The following is a 24,898-nucleotide window of genomic DNA, read 5'->3' as shown; positions in this document are numbered from 1 at the left end:
CAGAGCTAAGGATCGGGTGCCCCCATAGCAAGCTGCTTGCTGTGGGGGCACTCGGCAGGAGAGAAGGGCTAGGCGTTCCAGCGGGGGGACCCGAGAAGATAGGGATCTGGGCTGCTCTGTGGAAAACTACAGCACAGAGCAGGTAAGTATAACAGGTTATTTTTAAACAAAAAACAAGACTTTAATATCACTTTAAGAGGCAACTAGGACCAAATGTATTACTGCCAGATTTGAGTTCTTGATCTTTCATGAAGGGAAATAATTTGGGGTACATTTTTTTTTAGTTTTGCTTTTTAAGGCCCAATTGTACATTTGAAATACGCTAAAGACATTCTAGGGTCATTAAAACAAAATGTGTGCAAACCCCCTCAATTTTGCCAAAGGGTAATGGGGACCATCGTCCACAAGAAGCTCACTTCTGTTCGAAGACACTGATGTCAAATATCTGAAAATTTGGGACCCCTGGATATGCTATAACACGGTCCTGAACATAGACCGAACCCTGCTCTCAGTAGTCTGAAGGCATTGACAGAAGTTTTTTTAGCCCTTAGTCCACTGGACTGGTTTTTCTCAACTGAAGTAAAGGCGCCCCAACAGGTCATGTTTTCAGGCTCTCCATTATTTTGCACAGGTGATTTGATCAGTTTCGCTGCCTTAGTAATTACCAAAGCTGTTTCATCTGAGGGAAATCCTGAAAATATGACCTGTTGGGGCGCCTTGAGGACTGGAGTTGAGAAACACTGCTGGACTATGCGAGACCACTTCCACTCACTCCCCTCCCTCCTTTCCACCCCAAGTATCCCCCTCCCGTCTTCTCAGGCTTCCTCTGATTTTTTTTTCAGCCACTTTTGCTTTTCTCTGCTCTTTCTTCCCTGGTATTATCAGGGCTGCTGTTAGAAACCACAGGGCCCCATACAGACAACCTGACACGGGGCCCCATAAAGCCAATGCTTCAGTTATCAGTGATTGGTACTTAACCCGTCCCCCACTCTCAATCTTAAAGGATCCTATTGTGTGCTTGCAGCTGCCGGTGCAACTGCAGCACTGTGGGGGTAAGGGCAGGAGGCATACAGGGGAGCCTGGGCAGCAGGGGAAAATAAATGGTGCACAGGGAGGATGATCGGTGTGGCAGGGAGCCAATAACTGGAACCGATCCCCTGTATGGCTCTCTGCAGCAGCTGAAAGCCAATTAGAGGGAGAGGAGAAAGCAGCTTTGAGCTGCTGCAGAGAGCCATACAGGTGATTGGTTCCAGTAAATGCCCCCTGCCGCACCGATTACCCTCCCTGCCCACATCCGATTCACTATGCTGCCTGGTCCCCCCTGCATACCTGGGCCCCGTACAGGAGGGCTGGTGGTACCCTTTTATCTATGCCCCTGGGTACTATATTCCTCAATTAGCAATTTGCATGTATTCCAGAAAAACAATCCATTGCCAAGTCCGTTATTAGTCTTAATAATGTGTTGCACAAATTCTACAATTTGAACTGTTAACATAAGGTTTTGGATCAGGAGAAATCCAGGTTTACTTAAGTGTTAAGGCTACAGCATGGTACAGTTCCTAAAATAAGCATCAATTTTCTCTAACACAAAGGTTCAATAGAGCCAACGGAGCAAACCCTTCCAGTGTGTGCCAGCCCTCCAAGAACTGCACACCAGCTTCACCAAGCATTGGGTTCCCATCAGTGTTAATTTTTCATTTAGTTTGGGTCAGTCTTTTGACTAAAATGCCGTTTTAGCACTTTAGTCTTCTGAATGGTTTTAGTTGTATTTTAAAATTGACAAAAATCTCCAGTTCATTTTAGTCGACTAAAATCTAAAGGGTTTTGTTAAATTGTAAAGCATTATTTAAGCGTTTTAGAATTTCCAAACTCATACTCCTGGAGTAAAAAAAAATAAAATAAATAAATCGAACTCTTTTTTATGGTATTAAGCTTTGAACAAACTACAGACACAGTCATTATATAAAGCGGAAGTTCATGTGGGTAAATGTCACTTCCTCACATTTGTTATGTTTTCATTCATTGACGAAAATTGAAACATTTGGAGCAATTTTTGGTTGGTTTCCATCACTGGAAAAACATGCCGCTGACAAAAATATTTTTGTCAACGAAATGAACACTGGTCCCCATCAGCAGGATTTAGATTGAAAGTCAAGGGACACTGGCAAGATTACAGCTAAGGGCTATTCAGTCAATGGTCTCTACTAGGCTGCTCTGCATTTTGGGTGGTTTCCAACCCATTACTCCACCTTTCAAGACTCCCCCCTACACTGCACTACAAAACCTCTTGTTGGCATAACTCCTGGGCCTACCCAAAATGTTACCAATGCCAAAACACACAGGCACATTTAATTCAGTCTATGGCTTCTGCTTTTCCTCTTTTGTTGGTGCCAAAAACAGCTGCTGGAGCCAAGCTCTAGTGATGAAAATTGAATGCCAAACACTCAAGGCAACAAGCAGGTGAAAAGGACACGAGAAAATTGTAAGCTTTCCCCCAATAGACTTATAGACCAATGGAAACAAATGAAAACAGTCATTTTATAATATAATCTACAGTGTAATGAAACACTGATTTGGTTGCTCTGTGCAAATGCTTTGGATTTCTTGGCTCCAGTTTTCATAAATCATCCTCTTACATATGTTATATCCTACCAACCACACTGAGATTTCCTCCCACTCACCTATTCTCAGTCAGAAACGGCACAATTATTTATATTCCGTTCCCCAGGCTAGCTTATCCCATGGGTGGGATATTACCAATTTATTAACGAGCAGGCATTCAGACAATTACCCTCAAGTCTAAACCTCCACAATGCACAAGAGAAGATGCAAAGAATAGAAATGTTTTTATACCATTTCTAGCCCACTTCTATGAAGCATAATGCTTCTTATTATGAACTCACAGGATCGGCTGTCTATTTTTCTCTAGTTGCATTTTTATTGGAGTAAAGAGACCTTGATAAGGTTTTAAATGTAAGGTAACCTTCTTTCAAGCATGCGGCAATTCTGTAGGGACAGAAAAAGCAGATACACTGGAAACTAGAAAGCACTATACCTGCTACCTAATGGCCACCATACCGGTATACCCAGTCTAGACCAGTGGTCTCCCAAGCAGCGGCCCTTTGCTTGTCTTTATCTGGCCCTTGGGGCACCATTCCTCCCACTGGCACAAATGGGGCACTATTCCTCCCACTGACACCAACGCTCGCGCATAGTTACCAGCGCCAGGGCATTTTCTACTGTTACTTGTAACAGTCCAGCCCATCTAAAGTCTGAAGGACAACTGGCTCTGTTCAGAAAGTTTAGCGACCCTCTGGTCCAGACACTACCGAAAAAGCAGCGCATTTACTAAAACTGGAGTGCGCAATATCTGGTGCAGCTGTGCTTGTCAATCCTCTTCTAACTTCAGCTTGTTCAATTAAGTTTGAGAACTCAGATAAATATTCCAGCAAACATAATAATGTAAAGGCTGTGGCCTTGAAACATCTCACCACCACTGAGACTTAAAGTGGTTATAAAGGCAGAAGTTTTTTTAAATCTTAATGCATTCTACGCATGAAGATAAAAAACCTGTGCGCAGCAGGTCCCCTCAGCCCCCCGAATTCTTACCTGAGCCCCATCTTGATCCAGCGATGCTGCACGAGTGCCTCGGCTGTCCGGGACTCTCCCTCCTCATTGGCTAAGACAGCAGCAGGGCCATTAGTCAAAGTCAGTGAGCCAATGAGGAGAGGGAGGAGGCGGGGCCAAACCACGGCTCCGTCTGAATGGACATAGAGCAGTGGCTCGGCTGCCCCCCATAGCAAGCTGCTTGCGGTAGGGGCACTCGACAGGAAGAAGGGGCCAGGGACCCAAGAAGAGGAGAATCTGGGTGCTCTGTGCAAAACCACTGAACAGAGCAGGTAAGTATAGCATTTATTTTTAAACCAAAAGAGAAAAACGAGACTTTAATATCACTAAGTAGCATTAAGACGCACGGAACAACCTCAGAAGTTACCTCACAAGTGACCATTCAATAGCCAGGGAGAAATGAAGAGAACTGGAAGAAGAGATGGAGAGGATTGCTGCTCTGGCAGAGATAACCAGGAGGTCATATAGCAAGAAGAATTTGCTGTAAAGTGCCAGTTATGATTTGCATGCTTGCAAATTATGGCGAGAGCCCTATCTTGGGGGGGACACCGTTTTTATTTAAAGTAGAATGCCAGGCAAATTGATAGCAGCCTCCTGTAATCTTCTACACAGCACAGACTTGAAGGGTCAGCACACTCACAAGTCAGGGCTAGCCATACACTGAATGGATTTTGCCTAGTTCCTGATAAACTGGCTAAACCTTGCCTCCCGACCGCCATCACTTGAGAAATTGAAGGAGCCGTGCAGAAAATGGTTTGCCAAGCAGCAGCTGCATCCAATCAGATGCAACTGCTGTTCAGGTATTTTGACAGCTGGTGAGTCTGGCTGTCAAAATACAATAGCTCCAGTGGGAGATTCATCCATCTGCATTATATAGCATAGATGGAGGATTTTCTTTGTTCTGCCTGTAAGACCAGCTTAATCTCTATAAAAGAAGAAAAGAGCAGGGATGACCTCAATGTACTTCTATGCCATAAGTCCAATTAGCAAGCTGGGGGAGGAAATTTCCCTCAAATAGAATCCTTTATGGTTTTCATGTTCAGTACTAAAAATAAAATGTTAAGAGCCGCAGAAGAATCTTTTGCCCCTTCCCTTTCTTCTCTTCTCTGCTCCTTTCTTCTCTTCTTTTATGGATTTCTATCCTCCCATCTCTTCTTATTATTATTATATTGAAGTTCCAGATCCCTCAAACTAAGACTTTCTTCCTCAGCTTATTTATCCTATTTTCAGCTGACTTGAATAACTTTTAGTATTAGCCTAGATTCTTATACAACTTTTACCAACGTTCATATTACATTTTTGGTCACATATTATATGTTTAGAAAGTCTATTAACTTAATAGTGACGAGCTTCATTTCTGTTTGTCAATCATTATGTTTTCTGAAAATATCTGTAATGTCCCTAATGACCAAATAAAAACCATTTGACAAGGAAGAATCTTTTGTATCTAAAACTGTTTGCTGCTGTACACAGTGGTTCCCATTGCTAGCTCCAGGGCTTTTTTTTTTTTTAGGGGGAACTTGGTGGAACTCAGTTTCACCACCTCTGGCTCAGGCCCTTTGGTGCCTGCTCACCACAATCACTTGTAAAACACAGAAGTCCGGTTTCTGTGTTTACAAGTGACAGCTCTGCAGTCTGTGTGTAACCCCCCTGAACTCTGCACTCTGTATGTAATGCAATCCTGATATTTAATGCCCCTTTAAGCCCCTCCTACTGTTTGTGAAATATGACCACACCCACTATTTGATGTGATTTGGAGGGTGTGTGTGTGTGTGGGGGGAGGGGTTTTTTTTTTGGGGGGGGGGGGGGGGGGTCGTGGTTGAGTTCCAGCACCTATTGTTTGAGAAAAAAAGCCCTGGCTAGCTCCCATGGTACTATTGTGTCCTATAACGATACAGGGGCTAGAGAATGGAACCATTGAGCACATGATCAGAAATCCAACAATTCAGATGTAAAAGATTCCTCAAAAAGCTTCACTTTTACACTGTAGATCAGCAAGGCTGGCCATGCACGTTCCTCTATCCATGCTAAACAGCATAGATGGATGAAATATGCAGTGTCAGGCATTGATATTCTGATAACTGGCACCCGCAGCTGTTAGAATACCTCAAACTTGGCCTGCATCTGGTTGGATGCAGGTGCTGTTCAGCCGAGATTTTTCTGCCTAGCATCTTTGACCAAAGTTGACAAGGAGGGAACAATCAGCCCGCTGTTGGCTGACGTCATTGAGCTGGTCTAGGCTCTGGATCGATCCCAACTTTAAAGTGGGGATCCACCCAGATTCCTGAGAGGCAGCTGGCTCAGCCTTTCAGTGAGCCACTGAGAGCCTGAGCCAGCCACTCCCGCCCCCTCCATAGCCCAGTGTTCCAGTGAGCGCTGGAGGGAGAGCAGAGAGCCAGCGTCACCAGTGTTCTGCTCATGGAAGACCGAGAATTGAGCAGCCTTTGTTTGCTCAGTTCTCGATCTTCTACCTAGATGATATATATATATATTTTTATCCCCAAATGTATCTTAAGTACAGGTAATTCTTTAAAAATTTGTGACAAAGTCACTTTAAATCTATTAAGAAATCAAGTGACATAAAACATTAGACATATTAAATTATTTAAAAGGTTTAGACTAGATATTTTCCCAGAAAAGATGTATAATACCCCTTTCACAGGGGCTTTCCGATCAGGTCCGCATGTCAGTTTTTCAGGTGTTTTCCATCCGTTTGGCGGATCAGATGAAAATGGATAGGTATGTTTTCATCCGATCTCCCCATAGAGGAGAGCAGCGCTCGACAGGTCAGTCTCTGCACAGTGAATGGAGACGGACCTGTCATCCGCATGCTCAGTGGTGATCAACGGATCGATCCCCCGATGAGCAAAACTGAACACCCGTGTGAAAGGACCCTTATATTGTCCACTTGCCTGTCTAATTTTGTCACTGTCTTTCCAGAGAAGTAAAACCTTTATAGGGAAAATTACAAACCTTTTTGAACGAGGTAAGCAATTTAACACTGACGAATCCCATTTTGTTTCTTCTGACATGTTTCAGCAGAAAAGCGTCTTTCTCCAAGTTCTCGTCAGAGAGGTAGTACTCAATCTGTACAACAAGCTTCTGGATGAGCTCTGAGTCTGGAGGCTTCCAGTCTTGGTCAAGTTCATCGCCATCATTCTCTCCTCCACTTGTGGCAGCTCCACTAAAAAACAGAAAATGGAGCGTTAATGATGCTGAAAAGATACCCACTGTGTACAAGCCATACCTAGCAGCCAGATCCCTAAAAATTAAGGTTTAAAATAGAAGTTCGGCTTTTTTTCAAAAATCATACCTAGGTGGATGCAGCATAGGTCCAATGCTGCATCTGTCTCCCCGCCGGCTTTAAGACCCCATATACACACTTCGTTTTTCTGCAGATTTTTGTCTTCAGATTTACAAAGACCACATAATATGAAGTCAAACCTTAAGAGTTTCAATTTGTATGCAATCAGGCAGGCCCTTGTACTACATGGTTTTGGTAAATCAGAAGACAAAAATCTGCAGAAAATCTAATAGTGTGTATGGGGTCCTAAGACTGATCACTCGGTTCTCAGAGCTCTGTGAGCAGAGAGCTGGTGACTGTTAGCCACCGACTCTTTGCTCTGCCTTCCCATGCTCACTGGAGAGCTGAGCTGTGGAGGGGGTGGGAGCGGCTGGCTCTCAGAGAGGCTGAGCTAGGTGCTGGTCCAGGGTTGTGGGCAGATTCCAACTTTGTCGCAGTCTTTCCACAGCCTGGACAGCCCACTGTCTGCTGAAAACGGTTCACAGGATTGCAGAACGTACTGCACAAATGAGCTTTGGCTGTACTTCTTTAATCTCAACATTAATACATGGGGCTACAAAAATATTTAAAAGCTAGCCTAAAGAAAACTCGCTGTAAAAACAGAACCGCAGAAAAAAAAAAACCATGTGGTCCACTGAGTCTGCCCAACTTTTTAAATTTTTTTTTATATATGGTTATGTATAGATCTGGGTTTGTCCTAAGCACATTTGAACCCACTTACTGTTGACTGTTACAACCTCTGTGAGAAGTCTATTCCAAGCATCAACTACACTCTTGGTAAAAATACTTTCCAATTAGTTTGGAACTTTCCCTGTCTAGTTCCACATGATGTTCCTGTGTTCTTGATCTTTGCCCAATCCTGAAAATACTGCCCTCTTGAACCTTATTCACACCCTTCATGTACTTTAAGGTTTCACTCATCTCTCCCCTTTTCTCTTCTTTCCTCCAGATTGTACATATTAAAGTGGAACTTCAGTCTTTTTTTCATCTTTCCATTAAATCATCTTCCCTTGTTGTTTTAACTTAGGATAGTAACACATTTTTTTTCTGCCAGTAAATATCTTATACAGCCCACTTCCTGTTTCTTGTCTGGTAAAAAGCCTAGGCTTATGACATCATGTAGCGCTCTCTCACTCTTGTGAGAGTTTGCCAGGAAGGGAGGGGGGATGGAGTCATAAGAGGGCCAATGAGAGCTGCAGAGCTGGAGGGGTGTGTGTAAACCCAGGAAGTGAACAGGCAGCAGCTTCAGCTGCCCACAGTTAAAATGGATGCAGCCAGACTCAGTGGATGGAGATTTCTGCAGCATATTTGGCAAGTACAGAATCACAGTATATATAAAATATGCAAAGTGGTTAGAGAGAAGCTTCAGAATGGCAAATGTTTTTTATTACAAATTATGTGAGCAGATTGCAGTTCCTCTTAAGTTCCTGAAGTCTCTCCTGATATGTTTTATCCCTCGGACCTGTCACCATTTTTGTTGCCCGTCTCTGAACTCGATCTTATCAATATCTTTTCGCAAGTGAGGTCTCCAGAACTCTAATGCCCCGTACACACGGTCCGATTTTCCGACACACAAAGTTGGAGAGCAGGAGATAAAATTTTCCGACAACAAAATCCGTTGTTGGAAATTCCGATCGTGTGTACACAAATCCGACGGACAAAGTGCCACGCATGCTCAGAATAAATAAAGAGATGAAAGCTATTGGCCACTGCCCCGTTTATAGTCCCGACGTACGTGTTTTACGTCACCGTGTTTAGAACGATCGGATTTTCCGACAACTTTGTGTGACTGTGTGTATGCAAGACAAGTTTGAGCCAACATCCGTCGGAAAAAATCCTAGGATTTTGTTGTCGGAATGTCCGAACAAAGTCCGACCGTGTGTACGGGGCATAAGGCTGGGTTCACACCTATGTGAATTGGATGTGGGTTTCTCCACATCCAATTCGCATGACAGGAGATTGTGACCAGCTCGCTATGCAGCCGGTTTGCATATCTCCGTTACGGCTGTGGAGCGGAATGCACAGGAGAGCTGTGCGTCTTTGGCTCTGTTTCAGGGTCGAAATCAGGCAAAAATTCGGCCCTGATTCGGTGAACAGGGATACACCGGACCCCTGCTGCGAGCCACATCCATTGGCAATGTGAACCCATCCCCAATGAGGTCCAACTTGTGTCTCAACTATAGCAAGTTCAGTTCCCAAAGACATACCACACATTAAAAAGGGTAAAGGAAAAGTTCACCTTTGGGAACATGTTCCACCAGTTTTTGGGGTGGAATATGTAACATGTTCCCATTGCAGCAGCCACTATCCGCCTCTTGTTTGTGTCGCAGCAGTACGGGGAGAAGTTCCCTGTACTAGCTGTCACTTTTTAACCACTTAAGGACCGAGCCTCTTACTGAGATTTGTTGTTTACAAGTTAAAAACAGTTTTGCTAGAAAATTACTTTGAATCCCCAAACATTATACATTTTCTTTTTTCGAACACCCTAGAGAATAAAATGCTGGTCGTTGCAATACTTTCGTCACTCTGTATTTGCCCAGCGGTCTTACAAGCGCACTTTTGGAAAAAACTTTTTTGAATTAAAAAATAAAACAGTAAAGTTAGCCCAATTTTTTTTTATATTGTGAAAGATAATGTTACGTCGAGTAAATTGATACCCAACATGTCACGCTTCAAAATTGCGCCCGCTCGTGGAATGGCGACAAACTTTTACCCTTAAAAATCTCCATAGGCGATGTTTAAATAAATTCTACAGGTTGCATGTTTTGAGTTACAGGGGAGGTCTAGGGACAGAATTATTGCTCTCGCTCTTACGATCGCGACGATACCTCACGTGTGGTTTAAATACCGTTTTCATATGCGGGCACTACTCACATATGCCTTTGCTTCTGCACGCAAGCTCGTCGGGACGGGACACGTTCTTATTTATTTTACCTTTTATTTTTACACTGTTCTTAAAAAAAAAAAATGTGTCACTTTTATTCCTACTACAAGGAATGTAAACACCTCTTGTAAAAAAAAAAGCATGACAGGACCTCTTAAATATGAGATCTGGGATCAAAAAGACCTCAGATCTCACATTTACACTAAAATACAAGAAAAAAAAATTGTCATTTAAAAAAAAAAAAAAAAAAAAAAATGGCTCTTTAAGAGCTATGGGCGGAAGTGACGTTTTGACATCGCTTCCGCCCGGCATTGAAACGGAGACAGGTGGGGCCATCTACCCCTCACTTGTCTCCATGTATCACAAGAGAGAAGATCCGATCGCCTCCACCGATGCCGGCAGCTCCGGTATGTGGTGGAGGGCCGAATCCGCTGCAGAGACCACTTTTATCTTGGAGGACCGCTCTGCTGAAGAAGAGGATCCCGGGGTTATGGCAGCTAGCTGCTGCCATAACAACGATATCCCTCTTCAAAGTACCAATGTATAACGACGGTGGGTGATCTGGAAGTGGTTAAAAACACCACGACCGAGCAGTGACCCTCCCCCACATGGCCACATTATTTATACACAGAGCTCTTTTATGGCCGTGGCTTGTAGTTTTCAATAAAATAACACAGTGCTGTGGTAGTTCATTGATTCTTCCTGTCAGAATGTATTGCCTTCCTTGTACGAGGTACGCAGTAGACCTGCATGGCAATCAATCTGCTGATCGCTGGTGCAATGCTTTACTGGCTCCTGCAACAAAAAATAATAAATGCCCTTTTTTTTTACATACAAATGAAAAATGTATTTATTCTTTAAAGCAGTGATTTCCGCCATTTTTCAGGGCACTCTGATTAGCGGACTCAAGAGCTGCTCGTCTCTCTGTGGTGAGTCTACACCGCATGAAGGCACAAGGCTCGTAGGCCGAACCAGCCCCTTTCATGTGGCCCTCACACCTATCCTACAGCTGTGGCACCCCCCTCGTCTCCGCAGTATGTAGCAGAGAGGACAACAGAACTCCTTTGCCAGATCCGGCGTTTCTCCGTGCAGACATGGAGAGGCTGGTCTCAACAATCGGCAGGCAGCAGAGATTAGGACAGAGTTACTCCAACAGAGCCCCTCTGTGCAGCCTCAGCACTAGGATTGCCACCTCATCCCTTTAAAATCAAACACATATTAATTACACAGGTTCTGTGGCTGATTAAGGTGGTAATTAAACTCACTTAGTGCCTTATCTGCATTTAATTAGCCTCAGAACATGTGTAATTCATATGTGTTCAGGTTTAAAGAGATGAGGTGACAACCCTACTCCGCGCCCCCTCATCTCTGGCAACCCTACTCCGCACCCCCTCATCTCTGGCAACCCTACTCCGCGCCCCCTCATCTCTGGCAACCCTACTCCGCACCCCCTCATCTCTGGCAACCCTACTCCGCACCCCCTCATCTCTGGCAACCCTACTCCGCACCCCCTCATCTCTGGCAACCCTACTCCGCACCCCCTCATCTCTGCTTCCCCTGGTCTCAGCATTCAGCAGATTATGGGATCGGAGTCCAGCCCTCTTCCAAAAGGAAGGTTATAACCCATAAGATTTACCCCCCCCCCCCCCAATCTGTCTCATATCAGAGATTTCCCTTCACTTCCTGTCCCATAGCCAAACAGGAAGTGAGAGAAAATGACCCCCAGGTCACCAGAACTAGTGTCCCCATTAGATTTCCCTCTATTACTTTTCTGTGGACAACCCAAAATGTAGGATTTGCCTTACTTTCAATGATAGTGGTAAACAGGACAAATAGGGGGGTGAATCTAACGGGGGCACAAACAGCAATAAAAACCCAACAGGGATTCTAATCTCTCTTGGCTCTGTCCAAAACTTAAAAAAAAAAATTCCTTTAGTTAAACTTTAAGAGTAGTTTTATACAGAGCACACTTGGTTTTCAGAAAAGTATGTAGGGTACCTCTACCAACGAGGAGAGAATATACTAGCTGCCTGGTGGTCTCTGATGCCTGTTGCTGACCTGGAACAAGCTGCTTGATATACTTCTGCTTGATATACTCCAGGTTAGCAAGTCATAATGTACTGAAAATTAGGAGGAGATCAGCTAAGGACAGCCAAGAAACAGATTTTTAGAAAGAAATGACTACAAATTTCCTTGAATATGTTTTGTCAGCATTTACTCAATTTCCATACTGCTTCTGGTAACGTTTGGTAATTGTGTCCTTCGGTAAACTGCTAGGAAAGCATTGTCCTAGAGAGACTCTCAATCGCTTCTTGCAGCACAATGCCACCCATCATAATGTACTAAATTATACAGGATTGGCTTGGCATTTTAAAATGCACATCAAAAATAACTTGTGGCTGTCAATACAACAAAGTAATTATTCCAGGAGGCTTAACTGTAAGCGGAATGATGCTGAAACCCAGAGACACTTCCAGAATAATGTAGAAAACCCGATCCTTTTCCTGGAAATCAGACTAATAAGCCTAGTGTACTAATGTGTAAGATGAGGGCCTTATGACAGAGGCAACCAGCCATTGTAAGTGGAATGTAGGGTGCTCTGGGGTCATCTACAGTGCCTTGAAAAAGTATTCATACCCCTTGAAATTTTCCACATTTTGTCATGTAACAACCAAAAACTTAAATGTATTTTACTGGGATTTTATGTGATAGACCAACAAAGTGGCACATAACTGAAGTGGAATGCTTTTAAAAATTTTTTACAAATTAATATATGTAAAAAGGGTGGCGTGCATTTGTATTCAGCCCTCTTTATTCTAATACCCCTAACTAAAATCTAGTGGAACCAATTGCCTCCAGGAGTCACCTAATTAGTGAATAGAGTCCACCTGTGTGTAATTTCATCTCAGTATAAAGACAGCTGTTCTGTGAAGCCCTCCGGGGTTTGTTAGAGAACCTTACTGAACAAACAGCATAATGAAGGCCAAGGACACAGACAGGTCAGGGATAACTGCACTATGCCAACTGCTGGTAGTGTCAATAGAAAGTTAATGACACCCACAAATCAGTTCGCATATCGCAGTCCGAACGATCAAGTTGGACAGGAATCGGATTGCATGGGTGTGAACAACTATGCGATCAGATTCTGGCGCGTACCAAAAAAAGGTCCTGTGCGAGTTTGGTCCGAATGCAATGCGAATTCAGCCATATAATCTGTATGGCTGAGTTCACATCACACAGACATCACGTGATTTGCACTGTAGTACGGTGCAAATTACATCCGATGTCTGACATCGCTGCAGTGTGAACCGAGCCTTAGGGTCCTTTAACACAGGCGGTCTGCCCGGCGGACTCCGCTCAGCGGGGGAACGCTCCATTGATCCCCGCTAAGCAGGCGGATGACAGGTTCGTCTCCACTCTGTGCTGAGCCCTGCTCTCCTCTATGGGAGATCGGACAAAAATGGACCCACCTGTCAGTTTTCATCCGATCCATCAGACAGTTGGAAAATAGGGTCACCATACATCTGGATTTGATGGACAGGATCAGATAGCAGCGGGTATCAGCGAACATGTCACCTCTGACATCCGCAGCTCCATAGGAGTGAACAGAGCATCCAATCAGGTCCGCCTGAAAAACTGACACAGGGACCTGATCGGAAAGCCAGTGTAAAAGGGGCCTTAGTGTATAAAAAAATATCCCAAGCTTTGACCATCTCACAGAGCACTGTTCAATCCATCATTCGAAAATGGAAAGAGTATGGCACAACTGCAAACCTACCAAGAGATGGCCGTCCACCTAAACTGACAGGCCGGGCAAGGAGAGCATTAATCAGAGAAGCAGCCAAGAGGCCCATGGTAACTCTGGAGGAGCTGCAGAGATCTGTCCACAGGACAACTATAAGTCGTGCACTGAAGAGTGCCAAAAAGAAAGCCATAAGAAGTCCCGTTTGCATTTTATGAGAAGCCATGTGGGAGACACAGCAAACATGTGGAAGAAGGTGTTCTGGTCAGATGAAACCAAAATTGAACGTTTTGGCCTAAAAGCAAAACGCTATGTGTGGCAGGAAACTAACACTGCACATCACCCCAAACCACCGTGAAACATGGTGGTGGCAGTATCATGTTGTGGGGATGCTTTTCATCAGCAGGGACAGGATGGGAAGAGCCAAATAGAGCAATCTTAGAAGAAAACCTGTTAGATTCTGCAAAAGACTTGACTGGGGCAGAGGTTCACCTTCCAGCTAGACAACGACCCTAAACATACAGCCAGAGCTACAATGGAATGATTTAGATCAAAGCATATTCATGTGTTAGAATGGCCCAAAGTCCAAACCTAAATTCAATTGGGAATCTGTGGCAGGACTTGGAAAATTGCTGTTCAGACGCTCCCCATCAAATCTGACAGCCATTTTACAAAGAATGGGCACAAATTTCACTCTAGATGTGCAAAGCTGGTAGAGACATCCCCAAAAACCTGCAGCGGTCTACTGGAAATTCAGTAAACCTTTCAGTGGGTGTGCACTGGTGGCAACAAGGCCGTGGTTATTGGTTCAATCAAGAGGCAATAAAAGAGCAGCTGGGATGTGCATAGTTTGGTCAATTAAATGGCTTACAATACCTGAAATCTGATTAGCTGTTAAGAACTGCTGCACTTAGAACATTGCTGCTTATTTCAGTGCCTTAAAAAATAAGTCCATGAAATTAGTATCTAAATCAAAGATAAAGTTAGGATATTTGTGATATGCACAAACTATGAACAGAAATCAAAGTATTTACATTTTTTTTTTATGAAAAGAAAAAAAAAAAAAAAAGAAAAAAAAAAAAGGAGAACATACAATTATATTAGGGCTAAAACTAAATCAATGTAAATATATTGATTCTAAAAATAGTTTTCAGCTATTTTCAGAATTGACATGCATACAGAATGCATTATTTCGTCACATACAGCTCAGTACACCGTCCCTACATGTCATGTAAGGAGCGGTGCCTCATGGGACATGTAGTCCTGGACAGGAGATGGAAGCGATTTATAAAGTGATTCTAAAGGCAGATGTTTTTTACCTTAATGCATTAAGGTAAAAAAACATGCGACTAGCTCCAACCCCCCGTATACTTGCCTGATCCCACGCTCCAACCCCCCCCCCCCCCCCATATACTTGCCTGATCAAGCACTGTACCTGAGGGCAGCAGCACTGCTCTCCCTCCTCACAGGACTCAGATGCAGCAGAGGGAGCCATCAGCACCTGCTGCCAATCACAGCCTGTGAGGAGAGAGCAGGGGTGGAGCCGCGACGCACTGTGTGTGTCAACATAAGCATACAGTGCGGCTAAGGATCGAACCCACACAAATACCCCCATAGCAAGCGTCTAGTTATAGGGGCACGCTGAAGGCAGAAGGAGCCAAAAGCGCTGGTGGGGGTCCCCAGAATATGAGAATTGGGGCTGCTCTGTGCAAAACCATTATACAGAGCAGGCAAGTATGACAAGTTTGTTAAAAAGCTGGAGGTTAATATAAGGCATTACAATTACATTTAAAGTAAAAGTTTACCGCTAGTGGGCACTATATTTTAAACTATTATATCCATGCAAAAAAAGTCTCAGCCTTTAGTACTATAATATAAAAGATATATATACCCCCCTCCATATGTGATTCCTAGTTAAAATATCCTGTAAATCTTACTTCTCTCTAGAATAGAATAGATAGAGATATTTTTTTTTTCTGGTATTCTCAGAGTGCATTTTGTTCCCCAACCAAACGTTTTTATTAAACGTTATTTTTGAGGTTTTTATCCGATTCACCAAACAATCTACCAACTAATATATTATGAAAATCATCATTAGTTGTATCCCTATTTTAAAATTAAAAAAAAAAAAAAAAAAACCACCTGCATATAATCTCACAGTCACACTTTATAGATTATTTAGCATATGATTCATTTTTTTTCTCCAACGTATTTCTTGGAACAAGTTTACTTTTTCAAGGCTGCATATGCAGTGTAAACAGATAATCTTATGGAACAGCATAATAAACATGTTATTTAATAGCATGTTCCTAAACCTTGGCAAAATGTGCAAAAGATCACACCCCTCCCCCTAGACAGGACGCATTAGGGCTGAGGACCTCTCCCCCACATAAGAGAAACTTAAGCAGGCCATACACCGTCGAATTTTGAACAAATTTTCTTTTCAAAATCAGAATGTTCGTTTTTTTGTGATCCGATGATGCCACCATTGATTTTCGAAATTCAGCCAACCAAGCCTTCAATTTCACCGCATGTTGCTACAGAATAGAATTTTCGTGGCCGGGAATCTTCTTTTCTCTCCGTAAAATTTATTTTCTTATTACATTTCTCGCACGATTCTCCCATCATTGATTAGAAAATCGTTCGTTTTTCAAAAAATTTCCAACATGTCCGATTCCTCAAATTTGATTGCCGCACGAAAATCGGCCATTGCTGCAGCCCACTAGTGGTGTGAAATTCATACGAAAATTCTTTCATACAATTTTCGAAAGAAAATTCTTACGAAATTCGAACCGTGTATGGCCGGCCTTAGGGTCCAACAAGATACTTAGATAGTATATATATTAGGAGAAATATATTGAAGTGTGCCCCCAGGAACGGAATGGCCAGGACGGCCCTTCCTATATATTGTAAAGTAGAATGTGACTCTCAGAATAAGAATAGCCATCATTTAATTAAGGCCTAAAGAAGCAGAAATGTCTGCTCTGAAATATGTTCCATGGTTTGTAAGGCTCCATCCAGTTCAACCTGAGAATGTGTGTGACTGTTATCCACATCCCTGTACATTGTGTTCGCTAACACATTCCGGTTTTTGAATTTATCTACACTCCACTGACACCAACTGTGGAAGGGAATTCCACATCCTCAGCACTCTTAAACCTTGTACACACGAACGATCGGATTTTCCGCAGACAAAGCGTCAGACTTTTGTCCAAAGGGCGTTGGCCAGGAACTTGTCTTGCACACAATTGTTGGCCAACAAACATGAACGTCGTGAAGTACTACATGTTTTTTCATCTCTTTGGCGCCGCCCTTTGGGTACCTTCCGCTAATGTTGTGTTTGGTAAGCATTGATTCCGAGCATGCGTGTTTGTAATTTGGACTTTTGTCCGACAGACTTGTGTACACACGCTCGGAAAATCCGACAACACACCGTTGTCCGTGGACAAATTTATAAACCTGCCATACAACATATGTCCATGGAAAGTTGGCCAACAATTGTCTGAGGGAGCGTACAAACGGACGGATTTTCCGCCAACAGCCTGTCATCACACAATTCTTGTCAGAAAATCCGATCGCGTGTACGAGGCTTTAGACCCCGTACACACTATACAACTTTTGTTGTCTGGTTTCCTTTAGATTTACTAAAATCATGTAGAGCACGGGCCTGCTTGATTGCATACAAATTGAAACTCTTAAGGTTTGACCTCATATGATAAGGTTTTGATAAATCTGAAGGAAAAAAAATCTACAGAAAATTGTATAGTGTGTATCCAGCTTAACAATCCATTTAGCAGTTTAAGTTTGAACCCTCTCATCCAACTTCATTGTGTGGCTGTGTGTCCCAAGATTAAAAGGTTTCCTCCCAATGCTAGAGCCGCCATTCAAGGATTTGTAGATCAATATCATATCCCCTCTTAATCACCTCTTCTCCAGGGAAAAGAGGATTGACTGACTTAAACACTCACCTTTCCTAGGATCCAGTGATATGGTCACCCAGACCGGCGCTTCTCTCCCATTGCCAGCATTTTAACTGTGACAGCTTGCGGCTTTACAGCCGGGTGAGCACTGCACATGCGTGAGTTGCACTTCATCTACTGAATGGTCTGGCATTCTAGAAGATTGCAGGAAGGGAGGGGGAGAGGAGGCGCTCCTAGCGGAAGTGGGAGCGTGTATCTGTCAAAACCAGGTACCCGCTTAAAGCGGAACTTCCCCTTTTGGGTGGCGCTCCGCTTCAATGTCTGTAGTAATTCCTTATAACCAAGGTCCTCCAGCCACCTTATTGGTGTAGTTGTCCTTCTCTGGACCCTCCCCAGTTCAAGCACATCATTCCTGAGGATTGGTGACCAGAACTGGAAGACATGCTTAAAGGGGTTGTAAACCCTCATTTTTTTTCACTTTAATGCATGGTGAAAAAACAGCTGACAGTGACCCCCAGACCCCCCCCACGTTTTATTTACCTGAGCCCTGGAATTTCCAATGGCGAGGACGTGCTGTCCCTCTGCCCGGGATTCTCGGTACTTGATTGGCTAGATTGATAGCAGCGCAGCCATTGGCTCCCGCTGCTGTCAATCAATTCCAATGACACGGGCGCTGGGGCCGAGTCATACGTTCAGCAGCTAAGAACGCCGAATGCTGGACTCAGGAGCGTGCCCGCTAGGTAACCTCCCGGGAGAGCACTTCTCCTAGGGGGCTATCTGATGCTGGGAGGAGCTGCCGAGGGACCCCAGAAGTCAGTGTTTGGGGCCACTCTGTGCAAAACGAACTGCACAGTGGAGGTAACTATGACATGTTTGTTATTTTTTAAGTATAACTAAAGGCAAAACCTTTTTTTTTTTTATTAGTTTTGGATAAAGAGAAGAGGGATTGGAACACCTGTCAGTTTTTATTGCTGTCTGAATTGCCGTTAATGAGATTCACCCTCTCCATTTGTTCTGTTTACCATTATCACTGAAAGGGAAAGTAAAAAAAAAAATTCTAAATTTTGAGTTGTCCCCACAAAAGTGGGAAATCTTCCAATGAGGACCTGGGAGTCCCCAAGGAATTCCCTTAATTTGTAGGGATTTCCTCTCACTTCCTGTTTGGCTATGGGACAGGAAGTGAAATCTCTGCAATGGGACACAGATGGTGAAAAAAATTCTGACAGTTATAACCCTCCCCTGCTCTATCCAAAATGAAAAAAAAAAAAAAAAAGTTTGCCCATAGTTATACTTCAAGTTGTGTCCTAAAACAGTTTTTTTTAAATTGGTAGAATCATTTACTCTCTTGGGTAAAAATCTTTTTTAACCACTTAAGGACCGAGCCTCTTTCTGAGATTTGTTGTTTACAAGTTAAAAACAGTTTTTTTGTTAGAAAATTACTTAGAAACCATCAAAACATTATATTTTTTTTTCTAACACCCTAGAGAATAAAATGACGGTTGTTGAAATACTTTGTCACACCGTATTTGCGCAGCGGTCTTACAAGCGCACGTTTTTTGGAAAAAATACACTTTTTTGAATTAAAAAATAAGACAACAGTAAAGTTAGCCCAATTTTTTTTATATTGTGAAAGATAATATTACGCCGAGTAAATTGATACCCAACATGTCACGCTTCAAAATTGTGCCTGCTCGTGGAATGGCGACAGATTTTTACCCTTAAAAATCTCCATAGGCGAAATTTAAAAAAATTCTACAGGTTGCAGGTTTTAAGTTACAGTCTAGGGCTAGAATTATTGCTCTCGCTCTGCCGATTGCGGTGATACCTCACATGTGTGGTTTGAACACCGTTTTCATATGCGGGCGCAACTCACGTATGCATCCCTTGTAATAGAAAAAAAGCATGACAGGACCTCTTAAATATGAGATATGGAGTCAAAAACACCTCAGATCTCATATTTACACTAAAATGCAATAAAAAGAAAAAAAAAGTATTTGGTTATTAAAAAAAAAAAAAAAAGGGTCCTTTAAAAGCTATGGGCGGAAGTGATGTTTTGATGTCGCTTCCGCCCTGCAATGATATGGAGACGGATGGGGGCCATTTTCCCCTCACTTGTCTCCATGTCAGGCTAGGGAGAGGATCCGATCGCCTTCGGCGCTGCTGACGGATCCGGTAAGTGGCGGAGGGCACTGGAGCGTGGTGGGAGGGGGGCCATCTCCCACCACTGATAAGTGATCTTGCGGAGATTCGCCGCAGAGACCACTTATCTTGAAGCGGACCACCCGCTGAAGGAGACCGGGGTTGTGGCAACTAGCTGCTGCCATAACAACGATTCCTCTCTTCAAAGTACTAACATATAAGGACAGTGGGCGGTCTGGTAGTGGTGAATGCATGAGAATCTAGACTGCCATGTTTTAAAAGGTTTTTATGTTGTATATGGTATTTTCCATAGTTGATGGGTATGCCACATGGAGTTTGTGTGTACCTCCAAGCTTTTTACGTACTCTGGTCTATGACATGTCAAACAAGGCCCATGGGCCGAATGTGGCCCGCCAGGCTATTTTATGTGGTTCTTGCACTTCTACAGCAGTTGCGGCACTCTCTCGTCTCTGCCCTCACCTTGTCTCAGCGGTTGGTGGCAGGGAGGACAAAACTACCCCTACAGATCCTGCGCCTCTGTGCAGCCACAGCACCTCCTCCCTAGTCTCAGAATTCAACAGCTTCAACAGGACTTAAGCCCTCCTCTGGTCCTCCTCCAGACCCTTCACTTTCTGCTTCCCAGCAATGTCCCCAGCTTCTTCCAGACATCACCACAAGGTAAGAGGGGTGGCACTGTGATGTAAGGGATGTAGGGGGGGGGGGCTCTCGACATCTGATGTGGGTGGGGGGTGGACTGCTCTGGACATCTAGTCTTATAGATAGAACTTGGCTCTTTGAAAGCAACCATAATGCTGTTGAGACCTGAGATGAAATGGAGTTGGACGCTCCTGGTCTATGACAAATTGTATGGTATGCCAATAACATTTTTGATCATTTTATTCTTGGTTCTTCAATGCTACCCTTTAGAGTCTTTGTACTCTTTTCTGCTGGCCCAACAATGGAATGGGTGAGATCAGGATATATTCTTTAGAATACAGTATCTCACTCCTCTCGTTCTATATAGTATGTATGGGAAGACACATCATTAGCACAATCCTTGTTATGACTTGTCAGTTGCAAGGATTATGTACAGTACTGTGCACACTTAGCACATTCCATGAAAACACTGAGTACTTCCATTTCTCAGAAGCCTTTTGGAAACACTGCTAAAGCTTGGCCAGCATCAAACGTCGCAAATTCTGTACTTAATCTAGAATGCTGTTCATCTGCTGAAATGAGAAATTAGGACCATATTTTTCTTCGACAAGTCAATGGTATAAACTGGTCCAATGCATTAAAAATACCTGTCAAGGGAAATATATAAGAGCGGCCTTTGCCAACTTGTTTTGGAAGTTAGAAGCTCCAGGGTTGTCATCATCCTTGCTTCTTTGTTCGGTGGGTCACTGACTTTGTACATGTATACTGTATATAAGATCTCTGAACTTCACCCAAAAGGAGATGTTTTTTACATCCCCCTTAAATTGGTGGGGGGGGGTACCTGGTTTTGACAGGTACCTGCATCCACTTCCGCTCAGATGACGGCAGCAATCCAAACGAAGGTTCCCCTGCAGCCTTCTTGGACACATCACAGCTCCCGGAAGACTGCAGGAACCATTCACAAGAGCAGCATGGCTTGCACATGCGCAGTGGGAAACCGACTGTGAAGTCGCAAGGCTTCACTGCCAGTTTCCCTTAGGATGCTGATGCATGTACCCAAAGCCGATTGAAAAATCGGCTCAAGTGAGGACAATGCTGGATCCCTGAACAGGCAAGTGTCCTTATATTAAAAGTCAGCAGCTCCAGTATTTGTAGCCGCTTACTTAATTTTTTTGAGGAAGATGGAGCTTCTCCTTAAAGCGGTTGTATGAAGAAAAGAAAAAAAAAAAAAAACACACTGTAAGGCAAAGGCATAATGCACAAGTATGCACATACTAGCTCATTATGAAATAATTACCTTAGAGCGAAGCCCCCTGCAGGGCCGCCCGGTCACCGCTGAGGGAGCTGACATGTTCACTCTGCGTCTTCCGGGTTGGCCAAAGCCGCAATGACGTCATGATATGCCGGACCTTCACTGCGCATGCGCCGATGTCAGCGGCTGCATGCAGGGTGAATATCTCCTAAACCGTACAGGTTTAGGAGATATTCATTTTACCTACAGGTAAGCCTTATTATAGGCTTTATTATAGGCTTACCTGTAGGTAAAATTGACCAAGCGGACAATACAATGTCTTTAATAGCTGAACTGCACTGAAATAAAAAGGCCACATTTACAATGCACTATTAGCTGCTGATAGTTAGCGGTGTTCAGGAGGCTAAATACTGCCTCTGGGTGTGGCAACGATCTGTTCTATGGCTGTCTACAATTTGGCTGATTGGCTGTGGCCAGAGCTCTACAAGAACGCCAACCCTGCACACACACTGGCTTCATCCAGGGTCGGAGCCTCTATTCTGATGAGCGCTTATATGCAAACAGCATCAGCGCCTGCCATTCATTTGTACAGAGCACACCAGCTGATCACACACAGCGTGTGCAAGCAGCATTTACAACCGCTGGCAAGAATCTACAGATAGTCTTTATGTTACTACACTACACATAATGACTAAAGCAAATAACATTCTGAGATCCTGACTAGTAAAATACAAAAAGATAGCGGATTTCTGCAGGATCAGCAGATGATCATTGTGTCTATGGCCACTAATAGACCTCCACACACATTCTGATTGATCTTTGGGCCAGTTCACACTATAGAAAATTGTTCCAGATGCTTTTCTGCATGTGCAATTTGACGCCTTTTTGATGCAGTCCAGTACATTCCCCCCCCCCTCTTTTTTTAACCTTAAATAAAGATGTGTATTCCAGTGTGTTTTTGGTGCGATCCCGTGTGTTTTTGATACGTTTTACAGCGTTCCAGTATAGTCCAGGAAAAATGCAGCATGTTTTACTTTTTTTCTGCAAGCACTGGTGTGAACTATGCCATTGAAAACCATATAACCTACTTTCCATGCGTTTTTGATGCAGAAAAAAAAACAAAAAAAACCACTCGACTGCATTTGGTGTGCACTGGCCCTGGCAGTGTTAGTGAAATGATTCCGCTTCCCTGCCCCAGGACTAGCATGCCACATATCAAGGAGTCATAGCATAAAATCCAGGAGAGGTGCTCAGTTCTTGTACCCCAATCAGACCGCAGGGCTCTAGAGCCCAACTTCAACTTATGACATCAGTAATAGATAATCCAATAATCCACATCACAGAAGCTTCCAACATGAAAGAAAAAGTCCAATTTTATTGATTACATAAGGCTAAAAATATATGTAATCAATAAAATGTACGACTTATATTGGAACCTTCAGTGTTGTGGACTGTATTTCTAATAACACAAGGATTACCTGCTTCCATTAGTGCCTGGTCACACAGCTGTTCTGCACCGTAGTTAGATTGCTACTCATTCTTAGCCCCCGTTCACATTAAATGCGCCTTTGAAATTGTGATTACAAAGCTGCATGTCTGTGCAACTTGGAAGACATCTGTACGGCTTCGTGCACAGTTGTCTATCCAAGTCGCATCAGAAATCACCATAAGCAGTGCAAGAACTACTTTTTTTTTAATTGATGCACCGATTTGAACAGTGCAATTGCCGACAATAGGGTGCGACTTGTCATGCGATTTGACCTGTTAAATCATATGACCAGTCGCTTCAATGTGAATGGGGGTTTAGGCTACATGCATACAGGATTTTTTTTCTCCTCCCCTGGACACCTTTGCGCAGAGGAAAACGCATGTTCACATCACATGTTCACATCACAGGTGGTCAGTGCATTTTTTTTTCTGCAACAAAAATGCATGGACAGTAGGTTATATGAGTTTCAACGGCAAAGTTCACACCAGTGCAGTGCATTCCAGTACAGTCAACAAATGTAGAACATGCTGCATTTTTTGTGCAAGGAACTGCACTGGAACATGGCAAAATGCATAAAAAAATGAATTGGAACGCATGAAAAATGCACCCGAACAGAAAACAAAAAACCTCCAGGAAACTTTGGAAAACAAAAAAAAAAAAAACAAAGGATAAGATTACCCTTTGGAACATGTTCCACCCATATTTAGGGTGGAACATGTTCCAGCAGCTACAGCCTTCTCCCCCCCCCCCCCCCCCCCCCATGACAGCGGGTGGGCACCTTCTCTGGACGCCCGCTGTCACTATTTAAAAATACTGTGGTTGTGCAGGGCACATCATTCATTCACAATGCTCTATGAATGGGAAACTACAAGTACCAACAGCCTTTGCGGCTTTCAGCTTGTATTTTCAAAGAACTACCATGGCGCTGTTGAGGGCTTTGGTAGCTCATTGTCTCTTCCTGCCCGTATGAGGTACGGACAGATACACAGACAAGTCTGCAGGAGACCTACGATCTTCTGATCAGGGGTGCAATTCTTTACAGGATCCAAGTAAAAAAGTAATAAACGCATTTTTTTTACCTGCAAAAATATGCATTTTTTTAAAACTTATCCTTTAATGTGTGGTTGACATTTTTTCTGCCCAAACACTCCTCTTCTGAACAAGTTTTTTTTTTCTGCTTCTAAACGCCTGTAAACAGCTATGTGTGCATAGGCTAGTTTAGCAAGAGTTTAGCGGCAGAAGAAAAAAAAAAAAAAAAAAAAAAAAAAGTAAAAAAAGTAAAACGCCCGTAAAAACAGCATTTTTGATAGCCTTTGTGTTTGAGGACTTAAAGCTCACCACACACACCTTACAATCTCCTTTAGATCTACCAACTAGTATGTAGCGGAAGGGTTTGCCTGAATGAATAGTTTCGGTAGGTGCTCAGAATAGATAGTTTTGGTCTAAAATGGGTTATACTAGGATTGTATGAACAGATAGTAATGTATACGGTGAGCCTTTTAATCAGCTACAGCACCTATGTAAATAAAGTGTCAACAATTAAATAGAGCAGGCAAATTACAGTGCTGGAATACATTACTAGAATATGCATGCTAAACTCAGAGCTTTAGGTACTGGCATGTCAATGTAACAAACGTCTTCTTGGCCAATTACAGAATCCTACATTGTTATTAGCAGGACGGACCAAGAGCCACCATTAAGCCTTTCATAGCTGGCCCCACCTCCTCCATTATTGGTTATAAAGTGACATTTAAAGCACAGCAGGAACTGCCTTTCACATATACAGTAGGAAAGTAAGGTTATACCTTTCACAGCGTGTTCCAATTCTAGCATAAAAAACAATGGTACAAAAAAGGACAGCCGGTGCTGCTGCAAAACAAAGTG

At 43.3% G+C, this 24,898-nt stretch overlaps 1 protein-coding gene across 1 annotated transcript in view; it reads right to left on the bottom strand.

Annotated features, from left to right (window-relative positions):
- Positions 1-24,898, bottom strand: part of LARP6 (La ribonucleoprotein 6, translational regulator) — an 85,113-nt gene that overhangs the window by 3,655 nt on the left and 56,560 nt on the right. Inside the window, exon 2 of the mRNA XM_073618838.1 lies at positions 6,601-6,811. Within this exon, the coding sequence (XP_073474939.1) occupies positions 6,601-6,811 (211 nt within the window). The remainder of the gene's footprint in view (positions 1-6,600; positions 6,812-24,898) is intronic.

This window comes from Aquarana catesbeiana, linkage group LG03 (genome assembly GCF_042186555.1).
Source record: "Aquarana catesbeiana isolate 2022-GZ linkage group LG03, ASM4218655v1, whole genome shotgun sequence".
Taxonomy (NCBI): Eukaryota; Metazoa; Chordata; class Amphibia; order Anura; family Ranidae; genus Aquarana; species Aquarana catesbeiana.
Note: the sequence above shows the minus strand (reverse complement) of the source record. Positions and strands in the feature narration are given on the sequence as shown.